Consider the following 26831-nt stretch of genomic DNA (forward strand, 5'->3'; position numbering starts at 1 on the left):
ACGGGGACAGATGTATCATGTCCAGTTGTTGGTAGTGTTGGAGAGGAGGTCCTCTCTGCAGAGCTGGAGGTCTTCAGGAAGTTTTTGAAGGTAGAGAGTGACGCCCCTGATCTGGTAGGAACTGGTAGGACGTTCCACCAACGGGGAACAACAGACGAGAAAAGTTTGGATCGTCCTGAGCGTACGGGTAACATATGTCTGTATGAGGACGTTCAAGTAGGTGGGTGCAGAACCGGAGACTTGTAGTCGGCATTAGAGATTTGAATTTAATGTGGGGGCGGGGTAATGAGATCAGACGCGCCATCACGTTATGGATCATCTGAAAAGGTTTCGCTGTGCAGGCTTGGCGGTCCATCAGCTGGGTGGTACTGTAATCGAGACGTGCGATGACCACAACCTGTATCAAGAGTCGGGTAGCATGTTGAGTTTTCTGATGGAAGAAGGTTAGTTGGTCATCATCGTAACTCCTAAGTTTCTCACTACTCTTGTAGGGGTGAGACCTAGAGAAAGAATTGACATTAGACCAGTGGAAATCTGGACTTTGGTCTGATGAGTCCAACTTTTTAAGATTGTTGGTTCAAACCATTGTCTTTGCGAGATGGGGAGAAGTTGAACAAATGGCATCTACATGTGTGGTTCCCACCGTGAAGCATGGAGGAGAAATTGCTACCACAGCATTACCATTATACCATAAGTCTATATATGATAGCATACAGGATGTCTGCTCTTCTTTACTGAGACAAAAGAACTGTAAAAATCTTGAACTGGTTTCCACCAAATGTCCAGCAGAGACAAACAAACGAAAAAAACAGTCCCCAATGTCTCGACACCAAATACTAACAGGAACTGATGTTTTTCTTTGTTTTTCTATTGGACTGTCAGTTGTTTGGGTGTCTGTGTGGGGATGATGCCGGGTCGATGCAGGAGGCTGTGATGGGCACATGGCTGAATAGCAGCAGAAGAAAAAACAACATGCCACTCTGAATCAGTCAGAACACGACCAGAAGCCACAACACCACCCAGCATGCCTCTCTCTTTCCCTCCGCGAATGTTCTTTCTCTGTCTCTCTGTTCTTCTTGTCCCTTTCTGGCTCACTTACCTTGGCGCCCCCATACCAACTGAACCGATAGGGTCAGTGGGGTCGTCGCCTTCTGCTTCAAGATTAAACTCAACAACTACAAGATGCCACTAAGTCCAGACCTTACTTTCCAATACTTATGGTATAGATTGACCCAATATTTAAGGTCATCTATACCATTTATTGATAAAACACCTAAACTAAAACTAAATAACTTTGTTTAATTCACCTTGTATCTGATCCACCAACTAGCTCTTATTTTAATGACCTCATTCCTACGGTCGTCTCACACTAAATTAACACTGGTGGTGAGTTGTGGAGTTGCCAAATTGACAAGAAGTCTGTTGACATATGACGTCCTTTATCTCGTATTTCGAGAGAGATTCCGAGGGTGTTTCTACGGACACGAAAGGAATTGTTCAATTGGTCATATTTCTACCTCCGTGGCTGTGAAGTGAAGCCGATGCTGAAGTGCCAAAAACTGCAGTTCCTCAAACGTCCACTTGAGGCTGGCTCCAGAAGTGAGTCAGTCTCCATAAGTCGCCATGTCCAAATGTCCAACTTCACAGCAGAAATAAACATGTTTACAGCCTGGTACAAAAAACTGTTTTGGTCTCTGTAGCTAATTTCCCCGTTCATGACAACTGTACTGAGGGTGAATTTATATACAACTCACCTGTTTCTTATATTAAGGCTTAAAGTTATGCAGGATTAAGAGCGTGGACAGGTAGGTGCTGTTACGGAAGCCTTGTTTGAGAGACAAGGTGTCATTCGGCCCGTAGATGATCCATCTTTTCCAGTTTTTAGATTAGCCAGGAGGCAGAAGAGGCTCTTCTTTTTACTGTCATGGGCTTTTACGGACATGTAATGAATTGTTCGAACGTCAAATTTCTTAGAGCGAGTTTGGTTTCAGTGCAGGGAGCTTTAGTTTAATTCAAAATGATAATATGTTTATTTTTTAAAGTTTTGTCAACGCTACAGAAACATCCAATAACTGTTAAGTATGATAAGGTTGTCTGACTGTTAGATGTTAGTTTGATTAATGGTTGCGTGTTGATTACTGACAGCAGCTGATCGTTTTCATAACAGCAGTAAATGTTTGTGAACTACTTGCAGTTCATCTTTGTCACAAACTGTTGATGCTGATGTGACCCCAAGTTATCACCCCAAAAGTTTTAGAAAACATGTCAGCTATCATAAAAACTCTCCTCTGTTGTCACGCTTTGGCACTTTACAAACCAACATTCTGGACCAATTAGTTCATAATTGAGTTACCCTGTGTGACGTGCTGGCACACGTCTGTGTTTATAAGTGTGTTTTACTGCAGCATGCGTGACTGAGTGACTATATGTCCCGTTTAGTGTGGTGGGTCACACCCTGGCGGAAATAGCGTGACTCGAGGAGTTCTGACTCTGGTTCCCTGACCTCAAACCTGGCCGCTGATATGACACAAGCCTCTGGAGTGTGTAAGCCTATATCAATCATCTCGAAAGCAACAAGCAATGCAGGCAGCTGTTATTAAATAGATGTCTTTTCCACAATGCACTGACTAAAGAAAGATGATATTTCACAGGGGACCACACACAATCTCCTGTCTTCATAGCTGCCCTGCCTCTCGAACTAAACTGTCAGTCAGCCCGTGTGACTTTTTTCACAAACCAAAAGCTTCGACGCTGCTTTGGTGAGGTCCCGCCGCTCTCTCACGAAATGCAGAGCACCATAGTGCCAAGTCATGGCTTGTGTTTTCCATCTGGTTTAAACTTTTTAATCCCCTCTCGTCTCAGCCACTCCAGTTTTTAATCAAAAGCAGAGGAGCGACTTGACATCCACCTCTGAACTGAGCTGCTCTTCATCCCTCGTCCTCCCATCAGTGCTCTTATCAGGTAACAGGGCAGGACTAAAACCGCCAACAGATGTCTTCATCATTTGGGTCAAATGGGCCAAAATTGATCCACTCTGATCCACAGTCTGTCTGTGCAATTACCCTCATCTCACCACTTTCCCTGTGCTGCTTTTTTCTAAAATGAAATATGGTATTCATCCAAAGTGGATTGAAGGTTTCTGGTCGGTTTACCACAATGCCATGATCGTTTTTTTATTTGGTTCTACAACGGTAGACTAAATCTTACAATGCGTCACTTCTAGTTTAAACAAGAATTAAAGGTCCAGTGTAAAAGATTTAAAATGTAACTACACCCCTAAATTCTGTTGCTGGTAGTCTAGCTGGTAGAGCTAACTAAACATAACTAACCGAACTTGCCAGCTATGAGCAGCTCTCGTCAGGTTTTCCTCTTCCACAGAGTCTGCCAGGTTTCTACCGCAGCTCTAAACCGACAAACAAAAACTGGACTGGAGACTTTTTCCTAGACACTTGGAATGGAAGCATGATGGGGAGTTGGTTACAATCTGCAACTTCACTGCTGGATGCTACTAAATCCCACAATCTGGTCCTTTAAGAGTCCACATACTAGTGGCTCTGTCAGGCTGTACTTTGACCTGCTTGTGGCGCTACAGGTAAAATCAGAGGATCACCATAGTCATAGCAATGTATCCTCTGGGCACCGTGGATGTTTGATACCAAATTTCATGGCAATCCATCCTGTAGTTGTTGAATGATACAAGTTGAGTCAGAGTGGTGTACATGGTGGTGTAGAAGGTTCCTAGCAGGACTCTGTTCCTACATAAAATCCCATGTTTCATTCATCCTTCTTCCATTGCATTGAATCTGTCCACCCACATTTCTGTTCCGACCGATCCTCGTTCTATTGGAAGTCATTTAGAAAACCGTGGCCCCTTAAACAAAAGCCAGTTTTCTTTTCCTATTAGAATGAGATGAGTCATCGTCGAGGGCGAACATGGCTGTTTGTTTGGGTGTGCTTGACCGTTTCTGTCCTTTTCAGGCGCAGAGAAAGGAAGGGAGAAAGAGGAGGAGAGGGAAGAGGAAGAGAAAGTGGGGCCCAATGGGCTCTCCCTTGTGGTTTAATTATAATTTGGCCTAATTGAGCTGTCAGCCGACAAGTTCAAAGCTAAAAAACTATGACCACCCCCCACCCGCACTACTACTCTGGCTTTCCCCACAATGCTTTCTTATCCAGTCCCAGCTATCATTGTCCCAAGGGGCCAAATGTAGTCCAGGTCTTTAGTGTGAGCATCTTTATAGGCCATGACAAATTAACTGTGGGAGCATTTAGGTTAACAAGACAGGATACACAACAACAATGCCCCCCTCTAATCGTGGAGTCTGCTGTGGCCTCCAGATTTATGTTCAGTTTATCTAAGGGACATGCCGCCCTAAATAATGGGTTGTACATAAAGGGGCTTGTAGGGGGTCGGTGCTGATGCTTGTGAACGGGACAGATAGTCACGCTAGGGGGGTGTGTCAAACCCGCCCAACCCCAAAGGTCAACCCACTCCGCTCTGTATTATTTGAGAGGCGATTAACCTCGTCCTTGACATTGCTAAAAAGACAAATACTGCAGCAAATACTTCCTGTACACAACAGTAAAGGTTGAACTGAGATCAATGAACACACAGGATCCATAATGTAAAACATATCTTGTTTATTTAAAAGCGAAATGCTGCATATTTAAGCTTCAGTTTTTATTCAAAATGGACCAAACCATGTGGTATAACCTCTGTATCCATAATCAGTCAGGTTTAGACATTTTCCTAATCACGCCATGTCAATGAGCCATGGCCTTCATCTGTAAGGGGTCAGTATGCCTCAAACAAAGTGCTTCTATCTGTATCGACCATCAAACTGATCTTATAAGTACAATTTGAGCTCTCTTTTATAATTCTTCACACAACTTCTTGAACGTAAAATTCTTAATTTCAAGCATACCCAGACCTTTAAGGAGTCGGTATGCTTCAACAAAGTGCTTGTCAGATTATCTGAAATGAATGCAGGATTTGAAATTTTCACCCCCGTGTCTCCACAGAAGCAACAGCTTAAGCAACAACTTGTAGAGAGGTTTTAAAAGCAGCCAGTGGAGGCTTCGCTCTTTAAGTCTTGCCATTCGGATCAGGATTGAAGCTAGCTAGCTGTGGCAGGTGGCACATGATTTCCGTAACATTTCAGTATCCCCAACACAGAAGGTTATAAGCATCTCCTAACATGTCAGGTCCTTAACATCTCAAAGTCTAGAATGTCTCAAGTCTATTCTTAAAGACTGCAACATCTCAGGACTCAAAAATCCTCAACATATAAATTCCTTTCCATCTACATCCCTAATATCTCAGTCCTAAACGTCGTCTTTCTACCTTGCTGTTTACCCATTTTGCACATTACGCCAAGCTTGAAGCAGATCCATGTGCAAACCTCTGGGTTATATTGGGCGTCATGTCTTCCAATGATGTAGAAGACAGACCAAAAACTGTGGGACAATATTTGTACAGAAGCAGGCAACAATAAAAAGGTGAGAGTTACTAATCCTGTGTTTTTATAGACATGTCACACAATAGCACATGCAAAGAAAACAGTAGCTAGCAGTCTGAGAACAGGCGGCAGAATATACACTATTAGTTTAAACAACAGCCAGTTCACATAAAGTTGTGCATGGATGGGGTTTAGAGTTGTGGGAGAGGAAAACAAACGAACTAAAGACATTGTAAATGTGTTTCTGGAGTGTTCAGTAAGAGTAGTAGCAGAGGGAGTATAGATGTGTCCCTGGTAGAACTGGAGGAAGGGTTTCCAATGTCTAAAGGTTCTTCTCCAGAATGACAGTTTTTAAGTCTGCAGGGCTGTTGATGGTAAAGACGTGGTGAGAGGCGTTCCGTCTCTCCACAATGGTGGCAACAGCCTCGCCCAGGTCCAGGTGGCTCAGGAAGCCCGGTGCCATGCGCTCTGGAGCAGCTACACCTGCGTTGATCTTCACCTGCCAGGATCAATTAATGAAGGAAGAGAGAGAGTGATCACCATGAGGTTGGTAGAAGAAGTAAATGGTTCTGCTTTCAGTTACTACTTTTATCATGGTCTGCTAGACCTAGCTCTGTAAATGGGGAACAGGGATGTGAATCTGGCATATGCTAATGTGTAATTGCAATGTCAAGAAGAGAAACAGCCAAAGAGGACAGTTGGTCATCTATCTCTCTTTGAGAAGAGTTAAATCAGGGGCAACTGGACTTTTGTGGATCTACAACTAAGCCCTAGATTGAACTCTTCTCAAAGCCAAAGAGGAGAAGGTCAGCAGAACATGAATTGGAAAAGAAAAAGGTCAGGAAAGGATCTTGTTATAACCTGAAGGATCTCTTTTATAACCTCCAGCTGAGCTGAACAATCTGAGGCTATGAGACTGAGGTCAGGTAGAAATCCTATATCAGCTTTGGTGCTTTGTTCACTTAAGTCTTGCTGTATAATCCCATCGAAGTCTTACCTGGTTGAGTTTGCACGGCACCTCGGGGTACTCCTCTCGTAGCACCTGGCAGAAGGCCAGAGTGCTGGCAGCTCCTATTGTCAGGAAGCCAGTACCAGGCATCAGCAACTTCTCACCTGCTCCTCCTGTGGAACATAGTGGCAGAGTTTATAGAGTTATATAAACACCAAGAGACATCCAAAAGAAACCAAGAAAAGTGCCAAAAACTGCAGTACCTCGAACGTTCACGTCTCTGTAGCTAATTTGCCTGTTCATGACAGGCTCATGACCTGAACTCACCTGTACTAAATTATATTAAGGCTTAAAGTTATGCAGAATTAAGAGCATGGCCGGTTTAATTGATTGTGTGGTTTCAGTAATCAGTGTTACTGTGTGTGTACTATGTTTTTCGACCACCAGGAAGAGGGGGTTTTAAGGCCCGGGGTTGGGGTAATACTGTTTAGGAGCAGAGCTAGTGTAGTGCCAGAACAGGAGCTGTGCAAGCCAGCAATGTAACCGGACTCATCAGCCTTGGCAGGGGAGAAAAGACTGAAGAGGACATTGACAGAGGAAACTAAGAAGTCTGGCAGCTTCGCTTTTTGTGAAGCTGCCAGACGAGTAAATCTGGGCTTGACTTTTAGTCGTTGGCGATAACTTGATAAAACAAGAGGCTGAAAGACAGGCAGCATGTAATGTACGTCTGACAGAGGCTGTGCAATTAGTAGAAATAAAAGGCTGAAGAAGTCACCTGTTATGAAGGTGTAGGTACGGCTGGAGTCATCCCTCACCAAGGGGAAGAAGGCCTTCCATGACACAAATGTGCTGAAGAGTAAAGTCTCAGTTACCTGGGGAGTTGACAGGAGATGAAATCATCAGACAAAAATCTGAATTTCATTCTTGTAATGGAGGAAAAGTCTCTAGATAGATATTTATCTAGTTTATGTGTGTGTGCTCACCCAGTTCAAGTCTTTGAGAGACTGGGTGTGCGGGGGTCCCCCCTGCCACCAACTGAAGCCCAGAGAGGAGACAATGTCTGTCACCTTCCCCACCTCCTTCAGCAAGGCCTGCTTCGCCTCCTCCGCTCCCTCCTCTGACCCTGGAACAGAGAGACGGATTCAGGACAGGAAAGGCTCTCAGATCCACCTGACAGCATCCTCGATCTGTTGGGACCCGGCTCAAAGGTGCCAGTTCACCTTCATAGGGCTGACATTGTTGATCTTATGACTTTACACTTTTGTTTCAGCCTCAATAACTTTCGGATGGATTTTAATAACTCACTTTTCATCTAGCACCACAATCCGGTCAACAATACATCAAAAACCTGCAAAAACTGGCTGAACTTTTCCATCAGACTCTGCTGCAATGTGTTTCTCAAACCTTTTACACCATGTACCACCTGAGAAAACATTAGGCTCTCCAAGTACAACCATCACCATCAGAACCAGACCTAATTTGGTGCTGAAGGACATCTCCTGATCCACATCTGTGTTTCTAATATTTCTCAAGATTACAGAGTTTTTGGACCATTCATTTTTCTCCACTTACTGTCTAACCGGCACATTTTAGGTCAACTATTCATGGATGTATGTGTGTGCTACATTTATAATCGTGACCATGTAGCAGGCTGATTTTTAAAAATAGATTCCTCTGCACGCCATTCAATGTATTTAGCAAATATTAACATGCTAACAAACCAAATCTGTCCTTGAGACAGATTTCACCTATTTGTCTATGTTTCTGTTGTACAGTACATAATTATTTGAGCTTGCGTCATTTTTTATGGGTAAGAAAACCAACTATGGACGCAGAGGAAAGACTCAAAATAATCTTAATTCTGCATGTAACTTGTGTTTACTGTCTTTAATTTGTTTAATATTGTGTATAATGTCTGTAGATGTGTTTTAACATGGACAGTGTGATATAACTCAGTGATTTATTTGATTTGATGACAGACACTAGCTTGAGAGACTTTAAAATGGCACAATGAGAAATATCTGTGACTGTTTCCATCCTTTATTTTCCTCATAGTTTCATCTCATCACGACGCCTGACGACCAGAGATAAAATAATATGTATGTATGATGAACATAACACCTGCTAAACCTCACAGTGTTGGGATCACGTACTTTACTCCTCGTAAGACTCAGCGAACAACATTGAAATCATCTTCTTCTGTTCTGGGACAGTTGAATTCATCAAATGTGTATCAGTGTAATGAACTTCACAGCCTCTAGGGGCTGCTACAGATTCTTTTCAATACATACAGCCTGCATAAAGTCTCAGACTCAGTAAAAAAACAACAAAAAAATGTTGTTTTTATGGTAAAAACATATACAGTACAACCATTTCTAATATTACGATAAAAGGATATTAGTACTGTTGATTTTATGGTTTAAGTTTAGCACTTTATTCCATATTTTACCATATAAATACAAGATTTTCTCTGTTGGTCCATAAATAACATGCACATTATCATATGAATGCTGTAAAAAATAGAGGTTTTGCAATCAAATGACGTTGTTGTCATTTAAAATGCTACTTTATTCTATGTAAAATCTCTTAAAACTGTGTTTAAATTAAGGTTTTACCATTAAATGTGCAGTAAAAACAGTCACATTTTCACATTTTACGGTCTTTTACTGTTTTACCGTGGAGAGTTTGATGGAAGCTGAACCCGACTCACCCACATTCCCCACTATAGTGGTGAGGTTATCCTTTGTTTTGGGGGAGACGAATGATTTGAGTCTCTCCAGCCGGCTGTTGTCCCTGGAGATCACTGCGACTTTAAAACCTTCACACACAAACATCAGATACAACATTAATCCACAAACAAACGGCACCTTCAACACGGATACAGTCAGACTAATCCCTCTCACATGAAAATGAACATTCACTCGCAGACACACTCTTGTCCTAATCTGTCTGTCAAGGTCATCAGAAGGATAAGTGTGACCGAGCAGCAGATGGTTTATGTTTATGACTTTATGTTCAAAGCTCAAATGTGATGGAAATCCAGAGTCCTGGTCTTTCTTCTTCACTGGTTAATGCAGAGCAGCCTCCGACTATGAATTTTACAATAAACAACACATAAAACACTTTATATTTACTTTTTTTTAAGGTTAATTTTTTGCTGTCTAATATAATATTCCATCTTTTATATTGCCGAATCACAACATAAGTCATGTCAGGATGCTTTCATACAGAGCAGGTCTAAACTAACTTCATAATATTACTTCCAAACTTAACTTTATGTATTCATATAGCACCTTTAATGCAAACATGCAGCCCTACATGCTTCACAGAGTTAAAACCAGAAATAAAAAAATAAGCAAATAAAATGTGTCCAAACAAACATAAAATGTGACTTTTTTTTTAACTTTATTTTAAACATCTCATATATATTTTGTATCCCTCATCCAAAGGTTTCTTTAAAGATTTGGCTCATATTGCAATAATAAGTATTTTTAAGGCTGCACAACAGTTCTGAACTAAAGATTCAGATAAACCTTAAAATATCTTCATCAAACTATTTTGGATTTCATGCTACAATAATGTTGTGAACAGCTGAACTGTTTTCTGGCGGGATCCTTAAACATTTCTGACCAAACAGTGCAGATTATTGGATCTGTCTGGATAAACGCGTAAATGTACAAACTTATTACGCACGCAGACGCGCCATCAGCTCGGATTAATAAACATTAAATACTCATGAAACACTAAAATAGACATAAAATGTCTACTCTATAGTTCATATATGTCCAAATGCGTAAAATGCGCACCAGAAACCTGTGCGTAAAACCATTTTTACGCACATATCTCCTCTTGGCTGAAGTTTGCTTGTGGCACCCTGCAGCTTACCTTTATCCAGCAGAGCTTTAACTATCCCAGAGCCCACTGTCCCCGCTCCTCCGAGGGCTAACACGACCCTATCCGAGTTTGACATGCTGGCTTGCTGCTGCTGCTGATGGATGAAGGATGAAGGAGGATGGAGGTGAAGCTGCGCGCACTTGTGCACAGCATCTTAGCCGGCACAGGATGCTTTAAAGTGAACTCAAGTGGGCCCCTCCTTTTTTCTGCCGGTGTCACCGAAGCCACGCCTTGCAGGTATATAAAAGAGGTTCACCCCAGGATTGTGTGCGTGATTAAAACAACACAATCTGCTAATAGAGGCTGTTAAAGTGTGTGCCATGTGCCATCTAGTGGCTGTAAAGTAGACTCCCCTCACTCAAACAGGTCGTCAAAGCACCGTTTCTGTTTTTTTTTTATCTCACCTTGTTGAGCCGCATTTTGTAATAAACGTCCAAAATGTAATAACTTTTTCATTTCATTTTGTAATAAAGCCGCATTTTGTAATAAGTTATTACATTTTGACAAGATCATTACCAAATGCAAAAAATCTGCAATTCACATAATATTCTCTGTTAATGCAACCTTTGAATAGTGTACTGATACTGGGCTAATACAGTGATACTAATAATAGGCCTAGCTTTTACAAATACTTTAAAGTAAAATAAAATACAATTAACAAACAAATAAACTATGCTTTAGAATTGTTATTACATAATGCACCATGTTATTACATTTCCTAGAAAATAAAAAAGTTGCATGTGCATTTTGTAATAATCTTGTCAAAATGTAATAACTTATTACAAAATGCGGCAAAATTTATTACAAAATGCGTTGGGGCAGTTTATTACAAAATGCGGCTTTATTACAAAATGCGGCTCAACACACCTTTAATGCATTTTTTTCGATGCAACATTTAATTTTAAAGTTAATCTGCCCGCCGCAGGACTCCTCTCCCGCGGCGCGCCCTGACACGCCTAACCAGGCGCACCCCGCTCCGGAGCTGGGAAACCCCGTGCCACGTGATAATGTTTACTTTAACCCGGACAATCGGGGCGACTGTCGGCGACTATCGGCGGCTATCGGAGGCTATCGGAGGCGACTGTGTGGTCGGAGATGTTTTACACGATCAGTCCATAAGCGTGTGAATAATAAGTGACGGGCACAGGTGAGTGTTTGTCAGCCAAAGCCCGTTTTTAGGGTCAAACTTTCGAGCTAACGCTAGCTTTCTTTTTAACTCCGACCAAACCTCATTTACAAATCAGCTGATTTAACACTAACTCATCGATTTCTTAAATATCGCGACACTTCAAACGACACAAACGACATTTTCCGAATCTCAAAGAGCCCCTCTTTAAATCGGCTCATGCTCAAACGACTTAAATCTTCCTGTTTTTTAACCTGTTGGTGATGTTTGGGTGTCACTTCCTTGGGGCTTTCCCCGCACACACATCCACCACGGACGGCCTGAAAGTTGGTGTTTCTCCCGGTTGGCGGTTTTCACCGTTAACGTGACGTTTTTTAACGCTGACAACTTCTTGTTTAGTTTAAATAATAACAGCAGAGTTTATAAACAGCTGATGTTAATGATATTTTTAAAGGTTTGAATTAAAAAAAAAAGACCAAAACAGTAACAGGTAACCGAGCTAAAGTGGCTAATGCTATCTGTTTGTTTACTGACTTCATGTTTTAAAATCAACATTTCACAGTTTGTCAGTGAGTTTCAGTATGATGCATGTTTGAGTTCACAAGTTTCACTTTCGGTTTTATACAGTAATGAAGCTTGTTTACACCCAAAAACAAATTACAGCTGATCAAATCAAATATGCAGATTGTGTGAGATAAATGTAGTTTTAGGTGAGATCACCTGTAGTGGTCAAAATATTATTTACATACCTGTCTGTCAAGGCTGGCTCCATGTTAAAACAGCAGAAATAAACATAACATAGATTAATTCATTTATTTACTGTGATATAAACTGGACTTTTATTCTGAAAACTCAACTATTACCCAGTTTCTTTGGTGAAGTAACATAGAAATGTTGTACATGTAGATGTAAATGTAAATGTAAATGTACTTTATTTATACAGCCCTTTACAACAGTCCTTTCGGTGTACCAAAGTGCTTTACAGTAGATAATAAATAACGAGAACAATAGGTAAAAAAAAAAAAAAATAAAAACAATAAAATGCAACAAAATCGAATAAGAAATGATAAAAGTGTCATCATACTACTGGGTGTTAAAAGCCATCCTAAATAAGTGTTTTTTTAGCTTGGAATTAAAAAGGCCCAGGTCAGAAACAAGACGCATCTCGATGGGGAGGTTATTCCAGAGCCTGGGGACGGCAACGGAAAACGCTCGGTCACCCCAGTGTTTATATTTTGACCTGGGCACTTCCAGCGACAGTTGATCTTTAGACCTCAGAACTCTAGCAGGATTGTGGACAGTTAAAAGCTCAGATAAATATGAAGGGCCGAGGCCGGTAAGAGCTTTAAAAACAAATGTTAAAAGTTTAAAATCAATTCTATAAAGGACAGGAAGCACATGGGGACTTATGTAGATGAGAACGTGTCAAACTTTAACCTTTTCACAAAAGATATGCCTTTTTAAAAAAACTGCAGTGGTTTTTATGACTTTTAATCTGAAAAATCTTGAATGAAACTTGAAATTTGGACGTTTACGATTGTAGCACTGAGATCAAACCCACCACCGAACTTCATTTAGTTTAAGACATTTGGTGTTTTTGAATATATCTGACAAAACTGCCAAACAAATGACACAAAAATCCAGATTTATGATTCACGTTTTAATAACACAAACAAATATTGGTCACGAGACGTGAAAATTCAAGAGCTTTGACATGTAGAAACATGAACCCAGAGTGCAAACGAGGGGGACGAGCCGGTCGTGTCTACTCAAGTCTTTCGGATTTCGGGTAGGTAGCACTGAGATCAAACCGGCCACAGAAAAGACATTTAGTGTTTTGAAATATATCTTACCTGACAAAACTGCAAACAAATTCTGGTCACGGGGACATGTGAAAGTTCAACAGCTTTGACATGTAGAAACATGAACCGGAGTGCAAACGAGCCGGTCACGTCTCCATAAGTCCCCATGTTCAAATGTCCAACTTCACAGCAGAAATAAACATGTTTACAGCCTGGTACAAAAAACAGTTTTGGTCTCTGTAGCTAATTTCCCCGTTCATGACAACTGTACTGAGGGTGAATTTATATACAACTCACCTGTTCACATTATATTAAGGCTTAAAGTTATGCAGGATTAAGAGCATGGACAGGTAGGTGCTGTTACGGATGCCTTGTTTGAGAGACATTCGGCCTGTAGATGATCCGTCTTTTCCAGTTTTTCGTCATGCATGTGATGTCCGTTCTTTACACTGTCATGGGCTTTTACGGACACGTAATGAATTGTCCGAATGTCACAATTCTGCCACTTAGATACAAGACGCTGCAGGATCCCCCAGGTGTAAAACACACCCAAGGGCGTCGGCGCAGATACCTGCAGCAGACAAAGGGATGTAAATCATACCCTATATTCCTCAGATATAAATGTTTAGGTGTCCCCATGCTCGGGGTTTTTCTTAATTTTTGACCGTTCGTGTTTACAGCCTGGTACAAAGTCGTTCATTGCCTGTATGAAAACCTCCAACATGATATTTATGGGTGTAAATAAGTGTCAGCTAAAGATTTTTTTAAATGTCTTAGAGTAGGAGTCAAGTGTTGTTTTAAAATATTAAATTCATCGTCATCATCTCTGCTTTTCATGAACCCCGTCCTTCATTTCGTGTCCTGTTTGTCTCCCTCTCAGCTGAATGAAAGAGATGAGCCTCTCCAGGCAGATAGCCACAGATCTAGTGACCGCCTACAATCACAGTTTGGAGCAGCAGATCGTGGGACGAGGCTCCAGCCTGGTGTGTCAAGATGAGGAGCTGTGGAAGGACGTGGAGGAGCTGCTGTTGGACGGAGACGCTCAGGAGACGCACTGCCTGGGTCTGGATCCACTGAGGGTGATGGAGGAGTCGCTCAAAGCTGCAGCAGCCGGCGCCGGACGAGTCAAAGCCAGAGGAGGGCTTCAAGGCCTGGCCAAAGCTTTTGAGGTTGTCGAGCAAGCGGCCTTGAACCTTTACCTCGGTCCCTGGAGGGAGGAGTACAAAGTTGTCAAGGTTGGCTGACAAAGAATTTCTGTCTTTTGTATTCTCTCACGCTGGTTAAACGCTCACTCGTTTTACTGTTTCTTCTCTCGTCACAGATGTACTCCGGTATGTTCACCCACTACATCAAACCGGTGCTGTCGATGCCGCAGATCGAGAAACTGTTCGGCCTGCTGGGATACCAGCCCGGCTCGTCTCGCCAAGAGCAGCTTCGCCTCCAGTCGTCCAGAGCCGGCCCTTCGCCCTCTCCGGGCGACCTCCTGCGCCTGTCGTGTGCCTTCTTCCTGGCTCGCTGCGAGTGTCACCTCCTGCTGACGGCTCTGGGGAAGCACGCCGGTGAGGCGCAGTGGGAGCTGAGCGTGGTGAGGGAAAGGCAGCGAGGAAGCAGCCTGCAGGTATGTCGTCCAGGAGACACATTTCAGTCGGTACCAATAAAGCATCACCAAGAACGGTTGATAAACTCACTGCCTGTTCATTTCAACAGGTCGCCCTGGAAAACACCAAGAAGGCCTTGGAAGTTCACAAGCCACCGATGAAGCCGTTTGATGGAGACGTGGAGGAAGATCTGTACACAGACGACCAGGTTAATGGCGGGCAGAAGGTGGTGGTCGCCAATGATGACGAAGGTCCTCGCTCTTTAACCTGGGGGACTCCGTCACCCCAAGCCGCCAAAGCGCACAGCAACGGAGTGACTTCGTTGTCCTCCTCGACCACCAGAGAGGACGTCTGCATCTCGACATTCAATTACCAGCTGACCAAGACGTCGCCTCTGGAGTCGGAGGCCACCAGGAGCTCCTCAGGCAGGTCAGCCTGTGAAGAGTCCACGTTTGACCAGGGGGACTCTCAGACGCTCAGTCTGCAGGAAGAAGCACTGGGGCTCCAGGCCAACGCCTATCATTTGTGCGGATGTCTCCAGACTCCTCATGTTAGTCTTAAACTCTGCACTGATTGCAACATTTTGCACAATATCACCTGTGCCTTGCTCAGCCATTGCTATGAGAACCACTATGTGGTACGCTATGACAATACGACAGAAGAGGAGCGAGCAGTGTCGCCGCCGCTTGGAAGCTTCAGGCCGAGCGACGTGAACACATCGCCGACTCTCACCAGCGGCAGCAGCGCGGCGATGTCCTCCTTAGTTCTGCACGACGACCCCAAATCAATAAGTCCATCTCTTCATCATCCGATCACCTACCATGACTGCTGCGACCTCACCCAGCTGGACCCTCAGGTCGCGTGTCTCAGCTGTGGCGTCTTCCACTCCGGTTCCTGCAGAGGCATCGAGTTCTGCCAAAGCCACCACGACATCAAGCCTCTGGGAGTGTGCTCATGCGGGAGGAAGTGCTCCAGAAAGCCTCTGGTTCTGTGCAGATATTGCGGAAACGAGTATTGTAGGAATTGTTGGTATAGAAGTCCTGTCATGTGCGTCTGTGGCAAAACTTTTGACCAGGGGTCCTCTGTGTGATTTGTGTTGTGGGGAAAATATTGCACTAACGAGGCACAACGAGCAAAGTGACAGTGCCTTAAATAATCTGCGTATCGGAAAACAGAATTGACATTATTGAAAAATATGAATGAGAAATTCAAATGTTGCCTTCACACAGCGCTTCAAGTTTTTTTTTTTTATTCTGGTCGTATTTCTAAGACGAAAGCATTACGAGTTATTCTGTACGTGGCCATGTTCACCATTAACAACATTTCTTAAATATTGTGTACTGTTCAGACTTGAAGTCGTGATTATATTTGTGCTCGTTTGTCACTTAAACGTCGTTTTAACGTGACGCACAAGGAGGTCTGTCTCCATCTGTATTTGTTGTCTGCACAGACTGGAGTAAAAAAAAAAAAAGGTCAACGTCTAAACTTGTCTTTGAGTATTTGACATTCTCTTTGTGTATTTTCTGATTACTGGTATTATGAATGAAATGTCAAAAAATGGTAACAACAGGCATTTCAATTTCTCAGAAGCTAATTTGACGTGTTTAAATTGTTTGTTTTTGTCCAACCAACAGTTTAAAACCAAGCGTCAACGTCCGTGGCTATAAAGTGAAGCAACACAGGAAAGTGCCAAAAGCTGCAGTTCCTCTAACGTCCACTTGAGGCTGGCTCCAGATGTGAGTCAGTCTCCATAAGTCCCCATGTTAAAACAGCAGAAATAAACATGTTTACATTACTGGGACTATAGATTAATTCATTTATTTAGTGTTATATAAACTGGACTTTTACTCTGAAAATTCAACTATTACCCAGGTTTCTTTAGTGAAGTAACATAGAAATAATGTACATGTAGATGAGAACGTGTCAAACTTTAACCTTCTCACAAAAGAAAAGCCTTTTTAAGAACTGCAGTGGATGATCTCAAACGGTTTTTATGACTTTTAATCTGGAAAATCTTGAATAAAATTTGAAATTTGGAAGTTTACGATGGTAGTACTGAGATCAAACCCACCACCGAACTTCAATTAGTTTAAGACATTTGGTGTTTTTGAATATATCTTACCTGACAAAACTGCCAAACAAATGACACAAAAATCCAGAATTATGATTCATATTTTAATAACACAAACAAACATTGGTCACGGGACGTGAAAGTTCAAGAGCTTGACATGTAGAAACATGAACCCAGAGTGCAAACGAGGGGGGACGAGCCGGTCGTGTCTGCTCAAGTCCCAGACACGTCTCGAGTCCAAACTTCATTCAGTTCACGTGGATTTATCAATTTTTTCAAAACTAGTGACAATTTTCAAGATAATTTACGTTTAAATGTTTTTACAGGAGTTGAACAAAAAGTGATAACACCCTTTCCGAAGTAGAGCAGACTCGTTGGTGATTCACTTTGCTTGTATTTGGGGTTATTACCCATCACAAATTCCACAAATTCAGATTCAGAAACCAAACTCCCAAAGATTTTTACGTGTCCAAAGCAAATGTAAAAGCCTTCGGCCCATCCCGACGATCTTCTATTCGTTGTAAGACGGCCACTTGATGTTGATGAAGGTCTTGCTGTCCATGCGGTCGATATAGAGGACCCCGTCCAGGTGGTCCATCTCGTGCTGGAGGATACGAGCTGGCCAACCGCTGGCTTGCCACGTGACTGCTTCGCCCTTCTCGTTTAGACCTGCGGAGTGAAGGGGTGAGAAAAATATACAGAAATTTATTAGCATACTCGAACCCTAATGCCTCCTTCCCGGTAAGATTTGGTGTGTAGTCTTGGATACTACCCAGGAAAAATGTATGACTAATATTGTGTAGTTTGACCCCGCCATTTGAAAGGCACTGTTGTAATGATACAACGTAAAACCTACGTACCTGACACTTCCACAGACAGGTAGCGTGGAACTGTGGCAGAGAATCCCGTGATGCTCTCGCAGGCCTCTTGGAAAAGCACAGTCCGTCCATCCAGGACTCTCAGCCGCGGGTTGACAAAGATCCTCAAAGGCTGGACGGAAAGACCGCGGACCTCCCTCGCCGCAGGGGAACTCTCTTCCAACATCTTCTGGGGATATTCCAGAGCCAGGATACGGAGCGGCACCCCGACCTGAGGCGCGCTCATTCCCACGCACTCAAATTTCCGCATCACTTTCACCATATTGTCGATGACCTTTTGGACCTCGGGGCCTGTTATAGCTGCAGGGTCAACAGCGGCTGCCTGTGAACGCAGCACTGGGTCCCCCACCTGGCATACATGACAGTACGGAGGACTGGGAGGGGGTTTGATCTTGTGTTTCATGTACTGAAGATAGGAGCGCACCTTGACTTGAGTGGAGTAAGAGTGACCGCAGGGTACAGGCCAGAGGGGTGAGATATGAGGGGGACGAGTGGAGGAGGTTAAGACCCCGGCACTGCAAGAGCGGGGGGCACGGGCACAAAGCCTGAACCCCATCCTGGAGAGCTGGAGCAGGGACACGCATGATTTTGTGATCATGGTGGAGCTGCAGTTGGGGTGATGTGTCACACGTAGGGGGCGCTGTGCTGTAAGAAAATCATACAAGAGGACATTTGGTTAATGCAAGTATTTAAAGACCCGATGCCACGTACATCACAGAGATACTTCCATGGTTTCATACACTCTAGCTCTGCCTCTCTAAGCCGCTAGCTCTCTGTTAACTAGTGATGTGTCGGTCATGAACGAGCCGGTTCAAAGAGCCGGCTCCGGTACGTGAGATACAAAGAAGCAGCATTTGTCGTATCAAGCAGGATCCACAAACAACCTTCACAGACATAAGAGAACTATACATCCAACAGTTAATAGCTGTCCTTTTAAAAAAGTTTTTATAGGTGTTTCTATCTGCTTTGTGCAGCAGAGTGGTTTTACATTGGGTGGTTTCAGAGAGTTACAAGGGTCTGTAAATGCAATTTATTGATATTAGAAAATGTAGTTTTTAGTTTTGAGTACTTTCAACTCAACTCAAACTTTATTTATAAAGCACATTTAAAAACAACTGTGTGCTGTACGGGTTAATACATATAATACCATAATTACAAAAGGTTAAGATAAATGCTAAGATATTTAAATTTGGTTAAAAGCCAGGGAGAAAATGTGGGTTTTTAGGGAGGATTTAAAAACCTTAAATGATCCAGCAGATCAGTTATTCCAGAGCCTTGCGGCCGCCGCTACAGAGTCTCGGTCACCTTTGGTTTTCAGTTTTGTTTTAGCGGCGACCAGTAGCAGCTGACTTTAGTACAAAAAGGATGTATTGAATATATACATGATATATGTGTACACATACAAATCAAAACAGGGCTGAATGTGGCTGAATTATTATTAAGTGGTAACATGAAGAGCCGTTTGAGAGCCGAAAGAGTCGACTCTTCTTGGTGAGTCGAATAATCCGACTCCCTAAAAATAACTTAACTTCCCACAAGTAGCTGCTGTTAGACTCTCCGTGTCCGAGACAGTCTAAACATTTTAACTGGAGACTCCATCAGTATATTTAATTCATTTTTTTTAAATCAGATGTATCGTTGTTGTTTAACATAATATATACATATGTGTTTAATCTGAGTAGCACAGCAAACACCGCCCGCCGACGGGCCGGGCAGGTGATACACAACATGCGCGCACATTCAATAGCTACCACAGCATGGTACAAAGAGAGGTCGGCGGCATGTAGCTGCATTTATATTAAAAATACGTGACTAATTATGCTGATTAAGTGTATGATTTACATTTAAAGACGTGTCGGTTACCTTATGGTAAAGTGTACGTCTCCATACTAACGGAAAAGGACCAAACAAGGTGAAAACAGAAGGAAAGAGACGCCTCTGACAAACTACTTCCAGGGTCAACAAAGTCAGGCTGCACGGGGATTTTCACAATAAAAGCATACACGTGTTAGTATAGTAAAGTATAGTTTCTTTTGAAGACAACCAATGAGTTTGACATGGAAGTAGTTTCTGTCAAAACTTCCGGAACAAGCCGGTACATGTCCAGCTGAGCCGGGTATGTAGGTAGGTGGCCCGGGAGTTTAAAAAGTTCCAGCCGGCTTGATGCTCGGTGCTGTCGGCCTGCAGTGACCCGAGCACCGAGCGCCGGATGGAGGGAGACGAGCTGCAGCTGCATCGGTGTTTACAAAGCTTCCCAAAGTTACCTCTGTGGATCATTGAGCATGTGTGGGCGCACAGACTGATGGAGATTCACACAGGTTAGTTTACTCAACAACTTTTTTAAAAATCTTATTTGAGTTGAACTCATTTTAGCTGTGATTAAATTGTAGAAAATCATTTTTTTGTGTGTATTTTATTGTGCTAAAATGACACAACAAAGTTTAATTGTGTACTAATATACATGCTCAGAGTGCATACGAATATATGTGATTAATTCATTAATATGCTCTTATTGTGGTGACAGACAGGTCACTTATACTAAGACGTTTTGCAGTTAATAATAATCAATATATTTTTATGACTTTGCTATAACTACTCTGTGCTTTACCTTTTGTATTTTAACATTAAGTTAAAGTTATTTTGTATCATTCAAATGCAAACTGTCGAGCTTTTGCAGACTGCAAGCTCAATTTTATTGATGTTTATTTTATTATTATTATGTTGTATTTTTTATCAGAAAATGGCAAGTATACAAAATATACAGCAACTCTTGCTATTTATACATAAACTCCTTTCCCAAATTTTATATGCATACATGTACATTTATTTATTTACATGTACTTAAATCTACTCATAGTTTCCAGCTTCATCTTTCTCACATTTATATCCATCACACAAGTATATTAAAGAGTAACTATATACAATAGAACCAAAGAGAGCTTACATTTCTATTATATATAGCGTGGAGTTATAGAAAGTCTGCTCATGTAGGGATTATAAGTTTGATCCATTTATTCCAAATTTGGTAGAATTTTTCCCTTTAAGTCCTCAAAGAAGATCATACCAAAGACCAGTGTTGGTCGTACTGGACTTAACCACTTTCACTTTCTAGTGATTAGTTCTTTTACTTGTCCCTCTAAAGGTCTGCAGCAGCTTTGTATCCTTCCTCTGTTTCAAAAGCAAAATGTCTCCATCTTCAGTGAATATTGAGCTCAAAGCTTTATGAATGCCTTTTTTAATATAAACTCAGTTTGAGGCATGTAGTATCATCCCAACCTTTTTGATAACTTTGTGGTTCTTTACAGTTGCGGACCTTTCCTCTTGGCCTGAAATGGACTCCCAGCCTCTGAGCCTTGAAGAGTCGTGGAGGCTGCGCGTGGCCTCAGCTCGGGTTTATTCCACCGTGAAGAACAGAGATATGGAGCGCTTTGAGGCAGCGCTGGTCTTTTTGGAAAACACTTACAGACTTCTGCCCAGACTGGTGGCTCCCATCAAACACATGAAGATCATGTTTGGCCTCAAGACCATGGTATGGAAACGAGTGGTGTATCACGTGAATATGATGTTTTTATTGTTTATCTTCCGCTCTCTGTTTCTCTAATCGTCGCTCTCTCCTTCCAGGTCATTATGTGGATGCTGAAGCAGGGCAGAGGAATGATTGATACTGTGTTTAAAATCAACCAGTTCTTCCCAAGTAAACTCCCTCAGTACCAAGACCACTGTGTAAGCGTCCAACATGTGTCCATCTCCTATTTTTTAAAACTTTGAAACATAAAAATCTTACTGATGTTTCTCTTTTGCACAGAACCAACATGAAATGTTCTTAATGAGGAAAAACCATCTGGACTTCAAAGCTCTGGCACAAAGACTTGCTATGGACAAGGACAAACTTCAAGATTACATTACGGTTAGTTTACTTCACCGTGTTGTCTTATAAGAGTCGGAGAAACTGCCAGTTGTCCTACACGAGCACCCAGTTTAGCCCCCCATCAGCTTTCCTGTAATCCTCCTCTTCTTCTTCTTACCAGTGGTCTGAAACACCTGTGGTGCAAACACTAACCGGTGCTCTGAGCTCACAATCTTTTGGGACAAAATTTGTGCTCCAGATGATTGATTGCAGGTCTGTGTTGAGTTTTATCACGGAAAACTGTCTTCAATCTTTCCTCCTCAAAAGTTTTGAATCTGCCGACCTTAGTGAGCAGGGGAGCAGCTCTTGACTGTGTAATTTAACTGTGATTGTAAGAGGATGATGCTATTACATGCGTGTAGGCTGCACACTGTTTTGCCCTTTTCTATCCAGCAGGGGACACTATAGATCTACACACCCAAAGAAATGTAGCTCTGTCTAAGACCACCAAAAACATGATATGATGATTGCATTATTTCGTCCTCTTGTGACCTATAGCCAGATGGAATTAACCCAAATCTCTGCGGGCAGTAAAAAATTGTTCAAAGCAGTTTTGAGCGTGCTCTAGTGGAATTTGGCAAAAACTTTTTCCTAGAAACGTCCGCAGCTCTGGGTATTAAAGTTTGCAAACAGACAAAGGGAGAGCGGCGCTGTGGAAAAAGAAAACATGCTTTTCTGGAAAGCTGATCCACAATTGATCTTTGATTACACTAAACACACAACCTCAGGCTCTGTTTCATAATGTGCTTTGCTTTAATTAAACTCAAAATTTACGACCACTGTATGCACATTTCAAGAAGATCTGGCTGAGGGTTTGTTTCCAGGTGGAATATTAAATGTTTGCTGTCTTTCAGAATCACATGGAGGAGCAGTACGGTGAACATTATGCCCAGAAAGTTGAAGATCGGCTCCTTCAGTATCTGTACAAGCTGGAGACTGTCTTACCGGGAGATACCTGCATTGATGAGGTGTGTTTGATGCTCCTGCACTTCTCTTGAAACATGATTTTAGTCAAATCTCTCAGTTGTATCAAAAATGAAAACTTTACTGTATTCAGGCTTGTCTTGTATTTCAAGGAACTATCCATCCTGCATACATGATGTCACAAAAGATCTCTTCATTGGTCAATGAGACTCTAAATGCTGACTGTAGATGGAGGAGACACATTTCATGTATAAAGAAACTGATTGTATTTTTGTGATACACCAACTAGATACTAAAGAAAGGATCTCCTGTGACTGAAGAAGAGAAGCTGTTGTTGGGGGTAATAACCAAAGATCCCATGACCGTAATGATGACTCTGAAGAAACTGCTGCACTGTGGTAAGAAACACATCCCAACACACACATTAGCAACTATTTTTTATATTTTTTAACACAAAGACATTCGGTACAGTTTAGTATGAACGTTCAATAAGACAGTGATGGTCTTTCTGGCAGTTAAAGGATTCTGGTGAACGTAACGTAGTACAGACTGAGATCAAATAGTAACTCTCTTCTTTACACCAAAGGCGGCAATGTTTTCATCTAGCCCATCGTGTATTACACATTTGTTAATCGAAACGTCTTTTTGTGCCTCCAGATGTTGCTTCCTGTAGTCTGGGCAGAGTTCCTCAGTCATCCTCAAAGTCTGTTGTGCACAGCAGCTCTTCTAAAGCTCTCTTTAAGTCAACAGAAGCTCCTCGAGAGCTTCAGCCAACGGTTTTTAGAAGACAAGAGGAGGCTGACAGAGACGTTTTGTTGGAGAGTGACTCAGATGTTCGGAGACCTCAACAAATGGAGGAGGACGACAGAGAAAAGGAGGAAGTCAGTCGGAGAAGCAGTGAAAGTGTTGACGAGGTGACTTCATCTCCTCAGTTCTGCTCTAAACACCAACGTTGGGTGAAGACCATCCTGCAGGAATGTCCTGACGAGTGCTCTGAAGAGTTGCTGCTTCAGGCCACTGTTTCTTCATCTCCACTGCTGTTCCAGTCGTCCTCATCCATTACTTCATCATCCCAGGACATCACCCCTTCTGACCTCATTCCATCTTTATCTGCCCAGCAAAATGCACCCAAAGGATGTGAACAACAAGAAGACCCTGAAGATAAACTGAGCTCTGGATCATCTGGATTAACAAGCAGTACCTCACAACAGGAACCACTACCTCAACCCTCTTCAGCCCAAGACACTCCACTGCCAGCCGTGTTGTCGCCTCTGGTCCGACTGATAGACATTCGCTCCATCGGTGGGATGTATCATCAAGCATCTCCAAATAACTTCACTAGTAAGAAACCAGCAGCTTCTGCTTCCACACCTCAAGTCTCTCCACACCACCGTACCTCAACAAACAATGCCATACTGCCGGCAATGCTGAAAGACTCCACATTCGATCAACCAGAAACCACCGTCCCGACAAATCCCCCAAACGCAACACACCAACTGCAAACAGCTCCTTTAGATCAGGGTGAATCTGCCTCTACCAGCTGTCAGCCACCAGCACCAAAGTGTATATCCAGACTGTCAAGGAAGTTCAGACGGGGTTGTACTTCCACCAGACAGTCACAGGCTCTGGATGGATTCCCATCAGCTGAGCAGTTCAAAACAGCCCCAACTACCTTCCAGACAAGTTGTTCGCCCATGCCCGATGACCTCAACATCTTTGGGCCTCCTACACAGGATGTTTCTACCTCTACTGTATCTTCAATCTGGACTACTAATCTGACTACTGTTAAATCATCTCAACAAGTTGTCCCTCAGAGCTCCATCAGTCCTCAAACTGATCAGCCATACTCCACCATCATCTCCTTCACCTCAAACTCTAATTGCACGGCTGTCAGGTCTGAGACCAGCAGGGCCCGAAGAACCCGAATGAGGTTATCGACACCTTGTCAGACTCTGCTGCTGCAGTCCAAGCTGCTACAGCCTTGCGTGAGTCTCACCAGGCTCAGTGTTCAGGAGTGTTTCCGAATGAGCAACGGGAGATGTTCAGCCAGATATGTAGAGCCTGATGACAACAACGATGACGGGAAGGAGAACGACGAAGGAGACTCGTCTTTTGATCTGAACGCTCTTTACTCCAGTCATTCTTCAAGCGGCGACAGCGAGGACTCGCTCGTTTGCGATCCTAACTATAAACCGTGGTTTACAAAGAAAAGACTTCTTTTAGAGTATGAAGCTGCAAGGAGCCTGATAAATACATGATCTTATGACCTATCTATAATAATATCGGTCTGATCTATCGGCCTGCCCATTTTATCTGTCTGTTTTTAATACAGGTGTATTTATTGTTGCTACATTCAGGTTTTCGTAGCAGCCACTAAGGCATACATGAGGCAGCTAAGAGTTTAACTGATTAAACGACTTTATCGAGGTCATCGCTCGCTCACTCTCATTCACTCTCTGTGTTTCTCAACTAAAGCTTTCTCTCTCAAACCATCGGACACAATCCAAAATAAACTACTCTTATATTCGTGTCTCTATTTTGCAGCTTAAATTGTGAGCTAGATTCAGATTTGGAGTATCAGAGTTTAGATTTAGATCAGTTTCAGAGATATTTCAGGCTGACTGTGGAGGTTTTACCGGTCGCAATGTGTAGCTGCACTCCTAAATATTTTAATTGGTCGAATCACTTTGTGTAATGTGTAAGGGGTCGGCAAACCGATGGCTCTACTCGCTCTACGAAGCATTTTAGCATCTTCCAACAACTTCCCAGTTGCAACAGTCAACTGTTTTCATTGGAAATACACAGATAAAACCGCAGTTTGTGAATGTAGAAAGGTCTTTGACGCACATCTGTTCTCAGTCTCAGCTTTGTAACTGGTTTCTGTATGACGAATCAGAATAAATAAATAACCCGGTGGAGTTCTCAACAGAGCCGTGATATGTTATGAATTTTTATGCAGGCATTCGTATCCAGAGGATGAAACTTTTCACCACCTTCCAAGAGCAACTGCAAGCAGCAATCTCTGTGAACTGTGAGGTGAAGCCAAAAGCTGCAGTTCCTCAAACCTCCACGTGAGGCTGGCTCCAGAATGAGTCCGTTTTTATAAGCCACCATGTTAAAATGTCCAACTTCATATTTTCTGAGTCTTGAGAAACACCAAAATCAGATCAGCTGTGCTACAAGCTCAGAAAACCATTTAACAGTGTTATAAAGAGACGTTTATTTTGTAGTTTTTTCCAAATCAAAGTTGTGTTGTGAGTTTGTGTAAAGCAAAATTAAATTGTCATATGATGTTAGGCATACATGGACCCACAACCGATGGGCTGCCCACTGTCCCCTGAGTCAACCAGTTTAATTCAGCTTGCAGGATGTCCAGTGGCATGACCCGGCACCAACCGTCTGCATGATGGTCAAGCATTCGTTATCACTAAGGGTCAGCATCGGGGTCTGCAGTAACCCCCCGCTGTTTGCATTTGTGTATTTACACAGTGATGTTGGGGGGAATAGTAGATGGGGCCTTTGTAGATGAGGTAAAATGAGGACACTGGCCAGTCAGGTTACTGGCTGTTGACCTGAGGATTGATCAGTAACTGTGACCTTGAATGATATATCCTGGACAGAAAGCTTCTGGGTGTTATAACAGACTTGACTAGGAGCTTAAATTTTATTATTTTTGTTTCACCTTTTAAAGGTTTTCTTATCAGACAAATGGAGATCTGGGGCGTGATTGAGTTTCAAGTGAGTTTAGTAGTTTGAAATGAATTCCTCCCTCTCCTGTGAAAGTAGTGTAATGAGCTCCACATTGCGTCCATGATCATGAAAAATGGAACCTGGCGTTGAAACAAGATTCCTGCAGTCGAGAGATGAAGTTGTTGAAGATAACCTCACATGACCGTAGCCTAGATCTTTCTACTTCTACATAGTACAGTAGCTCTATACATGAGGAATCACTGTGTATATTCTGCCTCCAAACATTTTTTCGGTGTATTAGAAGGTTTGAGAACGTAAAGCAACAGTACACTGGTGTTCAATGGAAGGACTGTAACCCAAACTGATTGGAATTAATCAGTTACCAGATACCAGATTGGGTTCTGAAAGACTTTCAGAACCCAATCTTCGATCCAAACCTATGTTTTTGTTACATTACTGTGATAGAAAGATGCTGAAATACAGGGTGCAAACTACAGGGGACCCCGGCTCTGCAGCATCACGTATAAATCAGTATT

The 26831-nt window shown here is 42.5% G+C and overlaps 4 protein-coding genes across 5 annotated transcripts; 2 read left to right on the top strand and 2 right to left on the bottom strand.

Annotated features, from left to right (window-relative positions):
* Window positions 1-4621: 4621 nt before the first annotated feature.
* si:dkey-238o13.4 (hypothetical protein) lies at window positions 4622-12118 on the bottom strand. 2 transcript variants are annotated; one of them, XM_010754493.3, is made up of 7 exons: window positions 11680-12117; window positions 10291-10393; window positions 9116-9223; window positions 7389-7528; window positions 7181-7277; window positions 6454-6578; window positions 4622-5955 (listed from the first exon to the last, which is right to left on the bottom strand). In XM_010754493.3, exons 2-7 carry the CDS (start codon window positions 10373-10375, stop codon window positions 5779-5781), a joined length of 732 nt encoding a protein of 243 aa, XP_010752795.3. In that variant the 5' UTR covers window positions 10376-10393; window positions 11680-12117; the 3' UTR covers window positions 4622-5778. The 2 variants fall into 2 exon arrangements, with proteins under 2 accessions (XP_010752795.3, XP_027128571.1); XM_027272770.1 differs by lacking the exon at window positions 10291-10393 and having other exon boundaries at window positions 11680-12118.
* spata2l (spermatogenesis associated 2-like) lies at window positions 11263-16306 on the top strand. The gene is made up of 4 exons (XM_010754494.3): window positions 11263-11446; window positions 14108-14462; window positions 14549-14845; window positions 14935-16306. The coding sequence occupies exons 2-4, from the start codon at window positions 14112-14114 to the stop codon at window positions 15913-15915; spliced, it is 1629 nt and encodes a 542-aa protein (XP_010752796.3). The 5' UTR covers window positions 11263-11446; window positions 14108-14111; the 3' UTR covers window positions 15916-16306.
* A 680-nt stretch (window positions 16307-16986) lies between these two features.
* Window positions 16987-19767, bottom strand: pdf (peptide deformylase, mitochondrial). Its single transcript, XM_010754495.3, has 3 exons — window positions 19638-19767; window positions 17757-18419; window positions 16987-17565 (listed from the first exon to the last, which is right to left on the bottom strand). Exons 2-3 carry the CDS (start codon window positions 18370-18372, stop codon window positions 17408-17410), a joined length of 774 nt encoding a protein of 257 aa, XP_010752797.3. The 5' UTR covers window positions 18373-18419; window positions 19638-19767; the 3' UTR covers window positions 16987-17407.
* A 97-nt stretch (window positions 19768-19864) lies between these two features.
* Window positions 19865-25533, top strand: LOC104938148 (TERF1-interacting nuclear factor 2). Its single transcript, XM_019258196.2, has 7 exons — window positions 19865-20092; window positions 21080-21303; window positions 21396-21497; window positions 21580-21681; window positions 22536-22649; window positions 22895-23003; window positions 23263-25533. The coding sequence occupies exons 1-7, from the start codon at window positions 19984-19986 to the stop codon at window positions 24861-24863; spliced, it is 2361 nt and encodes a 786-aa protein (XP_019113741.2). The 5' UTR covers window positions 19865-19983; the 3' UTR covers window positions 24864-25533.
* Window positions 25534-26831: the final 1298 nt, after the last annotated feature.

Source organism: Larimichthys crocea, chromosome XXI, assembly GCF_000972845.2.
Source record: "Larimichthys crocea isolate SSNF chromosome XXI, L_crocea_2.0, whole genome shotgun sequence".
NCBI lineage: Eukaryota > Metazoa > Chordata > Actinopteri > Sciaenidae > Larimichthys > Larimichthys crocea.

Excerpts from the sequence above, each read along its gene's own strand:
- si:dkey-238o13.4 (XM_010754493.3), bottom strand. The coding sequence starts at position 10,375 with ATGTCAAACTCGGATAGGGTCGTGTTAGCCCTCGGAGGAGCGGGGACA. Across the intron at positions 7,278-7,388 it reads CTCTCAAAGACTTGAACTGG|GTAACTGAGACTTTACTCTT; the intron begins GTGAGCACACAC and ends TCAACTCCCCAG. Across the intron at positions 6,579-7,180 it reads TACCTACACCTTCATAACAG|GAGGAGCAGGTGAGAAGTTG; the intron begins GTGACTTCTTCA and ends TATGTTCCACAG.
- spata2l (XM_010754494.3), top strand. The coding sequence starts at position 14,112 with ATGAAAGAGATGAGCCTCTCCAGGCAGATAGCCACAGATCTAGTGACC. Across the intron at positions 14,463-14,548 it reads AGGAGTACAAAGTTGTCAAG|ATGTACTCCGGTATGTTCAC; the intron begins GTTGGCTGACAA and ends CTCTCGTCACAG. Across the intron at positions 14,846-14,934 it reads AGCGAGGAAGCAGCCTGCAG|GTCGCCCTGGAAAACACCAA; the intron begins GTATGTCGTCCA and ends TCATTTCAACAG.
- pdf (XM_010754495.3), bottom strand. The coding sequence starts at position 18,372 with ATGATCACAAAATCATGCGTGTCCCTGCTCCAGCTCTCCAGGATGGGG. Across the intron at positions 17,566-17,756 it reads CCTGTCTGTGGAAGTGTCAG|GTCTAAACGAGAAGGGCGAA; the intron begins GTACGTAGGTTT and ends TTCACTCCGCAG.
- LOC104938148 (XM_019258196.2), top strand. The coding sequence starts at position 19,984 with ATGGAGGGAGACGAGCTGCAGCTGCATCGGTGTTTACAAAGCTTCCCA. Across the intron at positions 20,093-21,079 it reads ACTGATGGAGATTCACACAG|TTGCGGACCTTTCCTCTTGG; the intron begins GTTAGTTTACTC and ends GGTTCTTTACAG. Across the intron at positions 21,304-21,395 it reads TGTTTGGCCTCAAGACCATG|GTCATTATGTGGATGCTGAA; the intron begins GTATGGAAACGA and ends CTCTCCTTCCAG.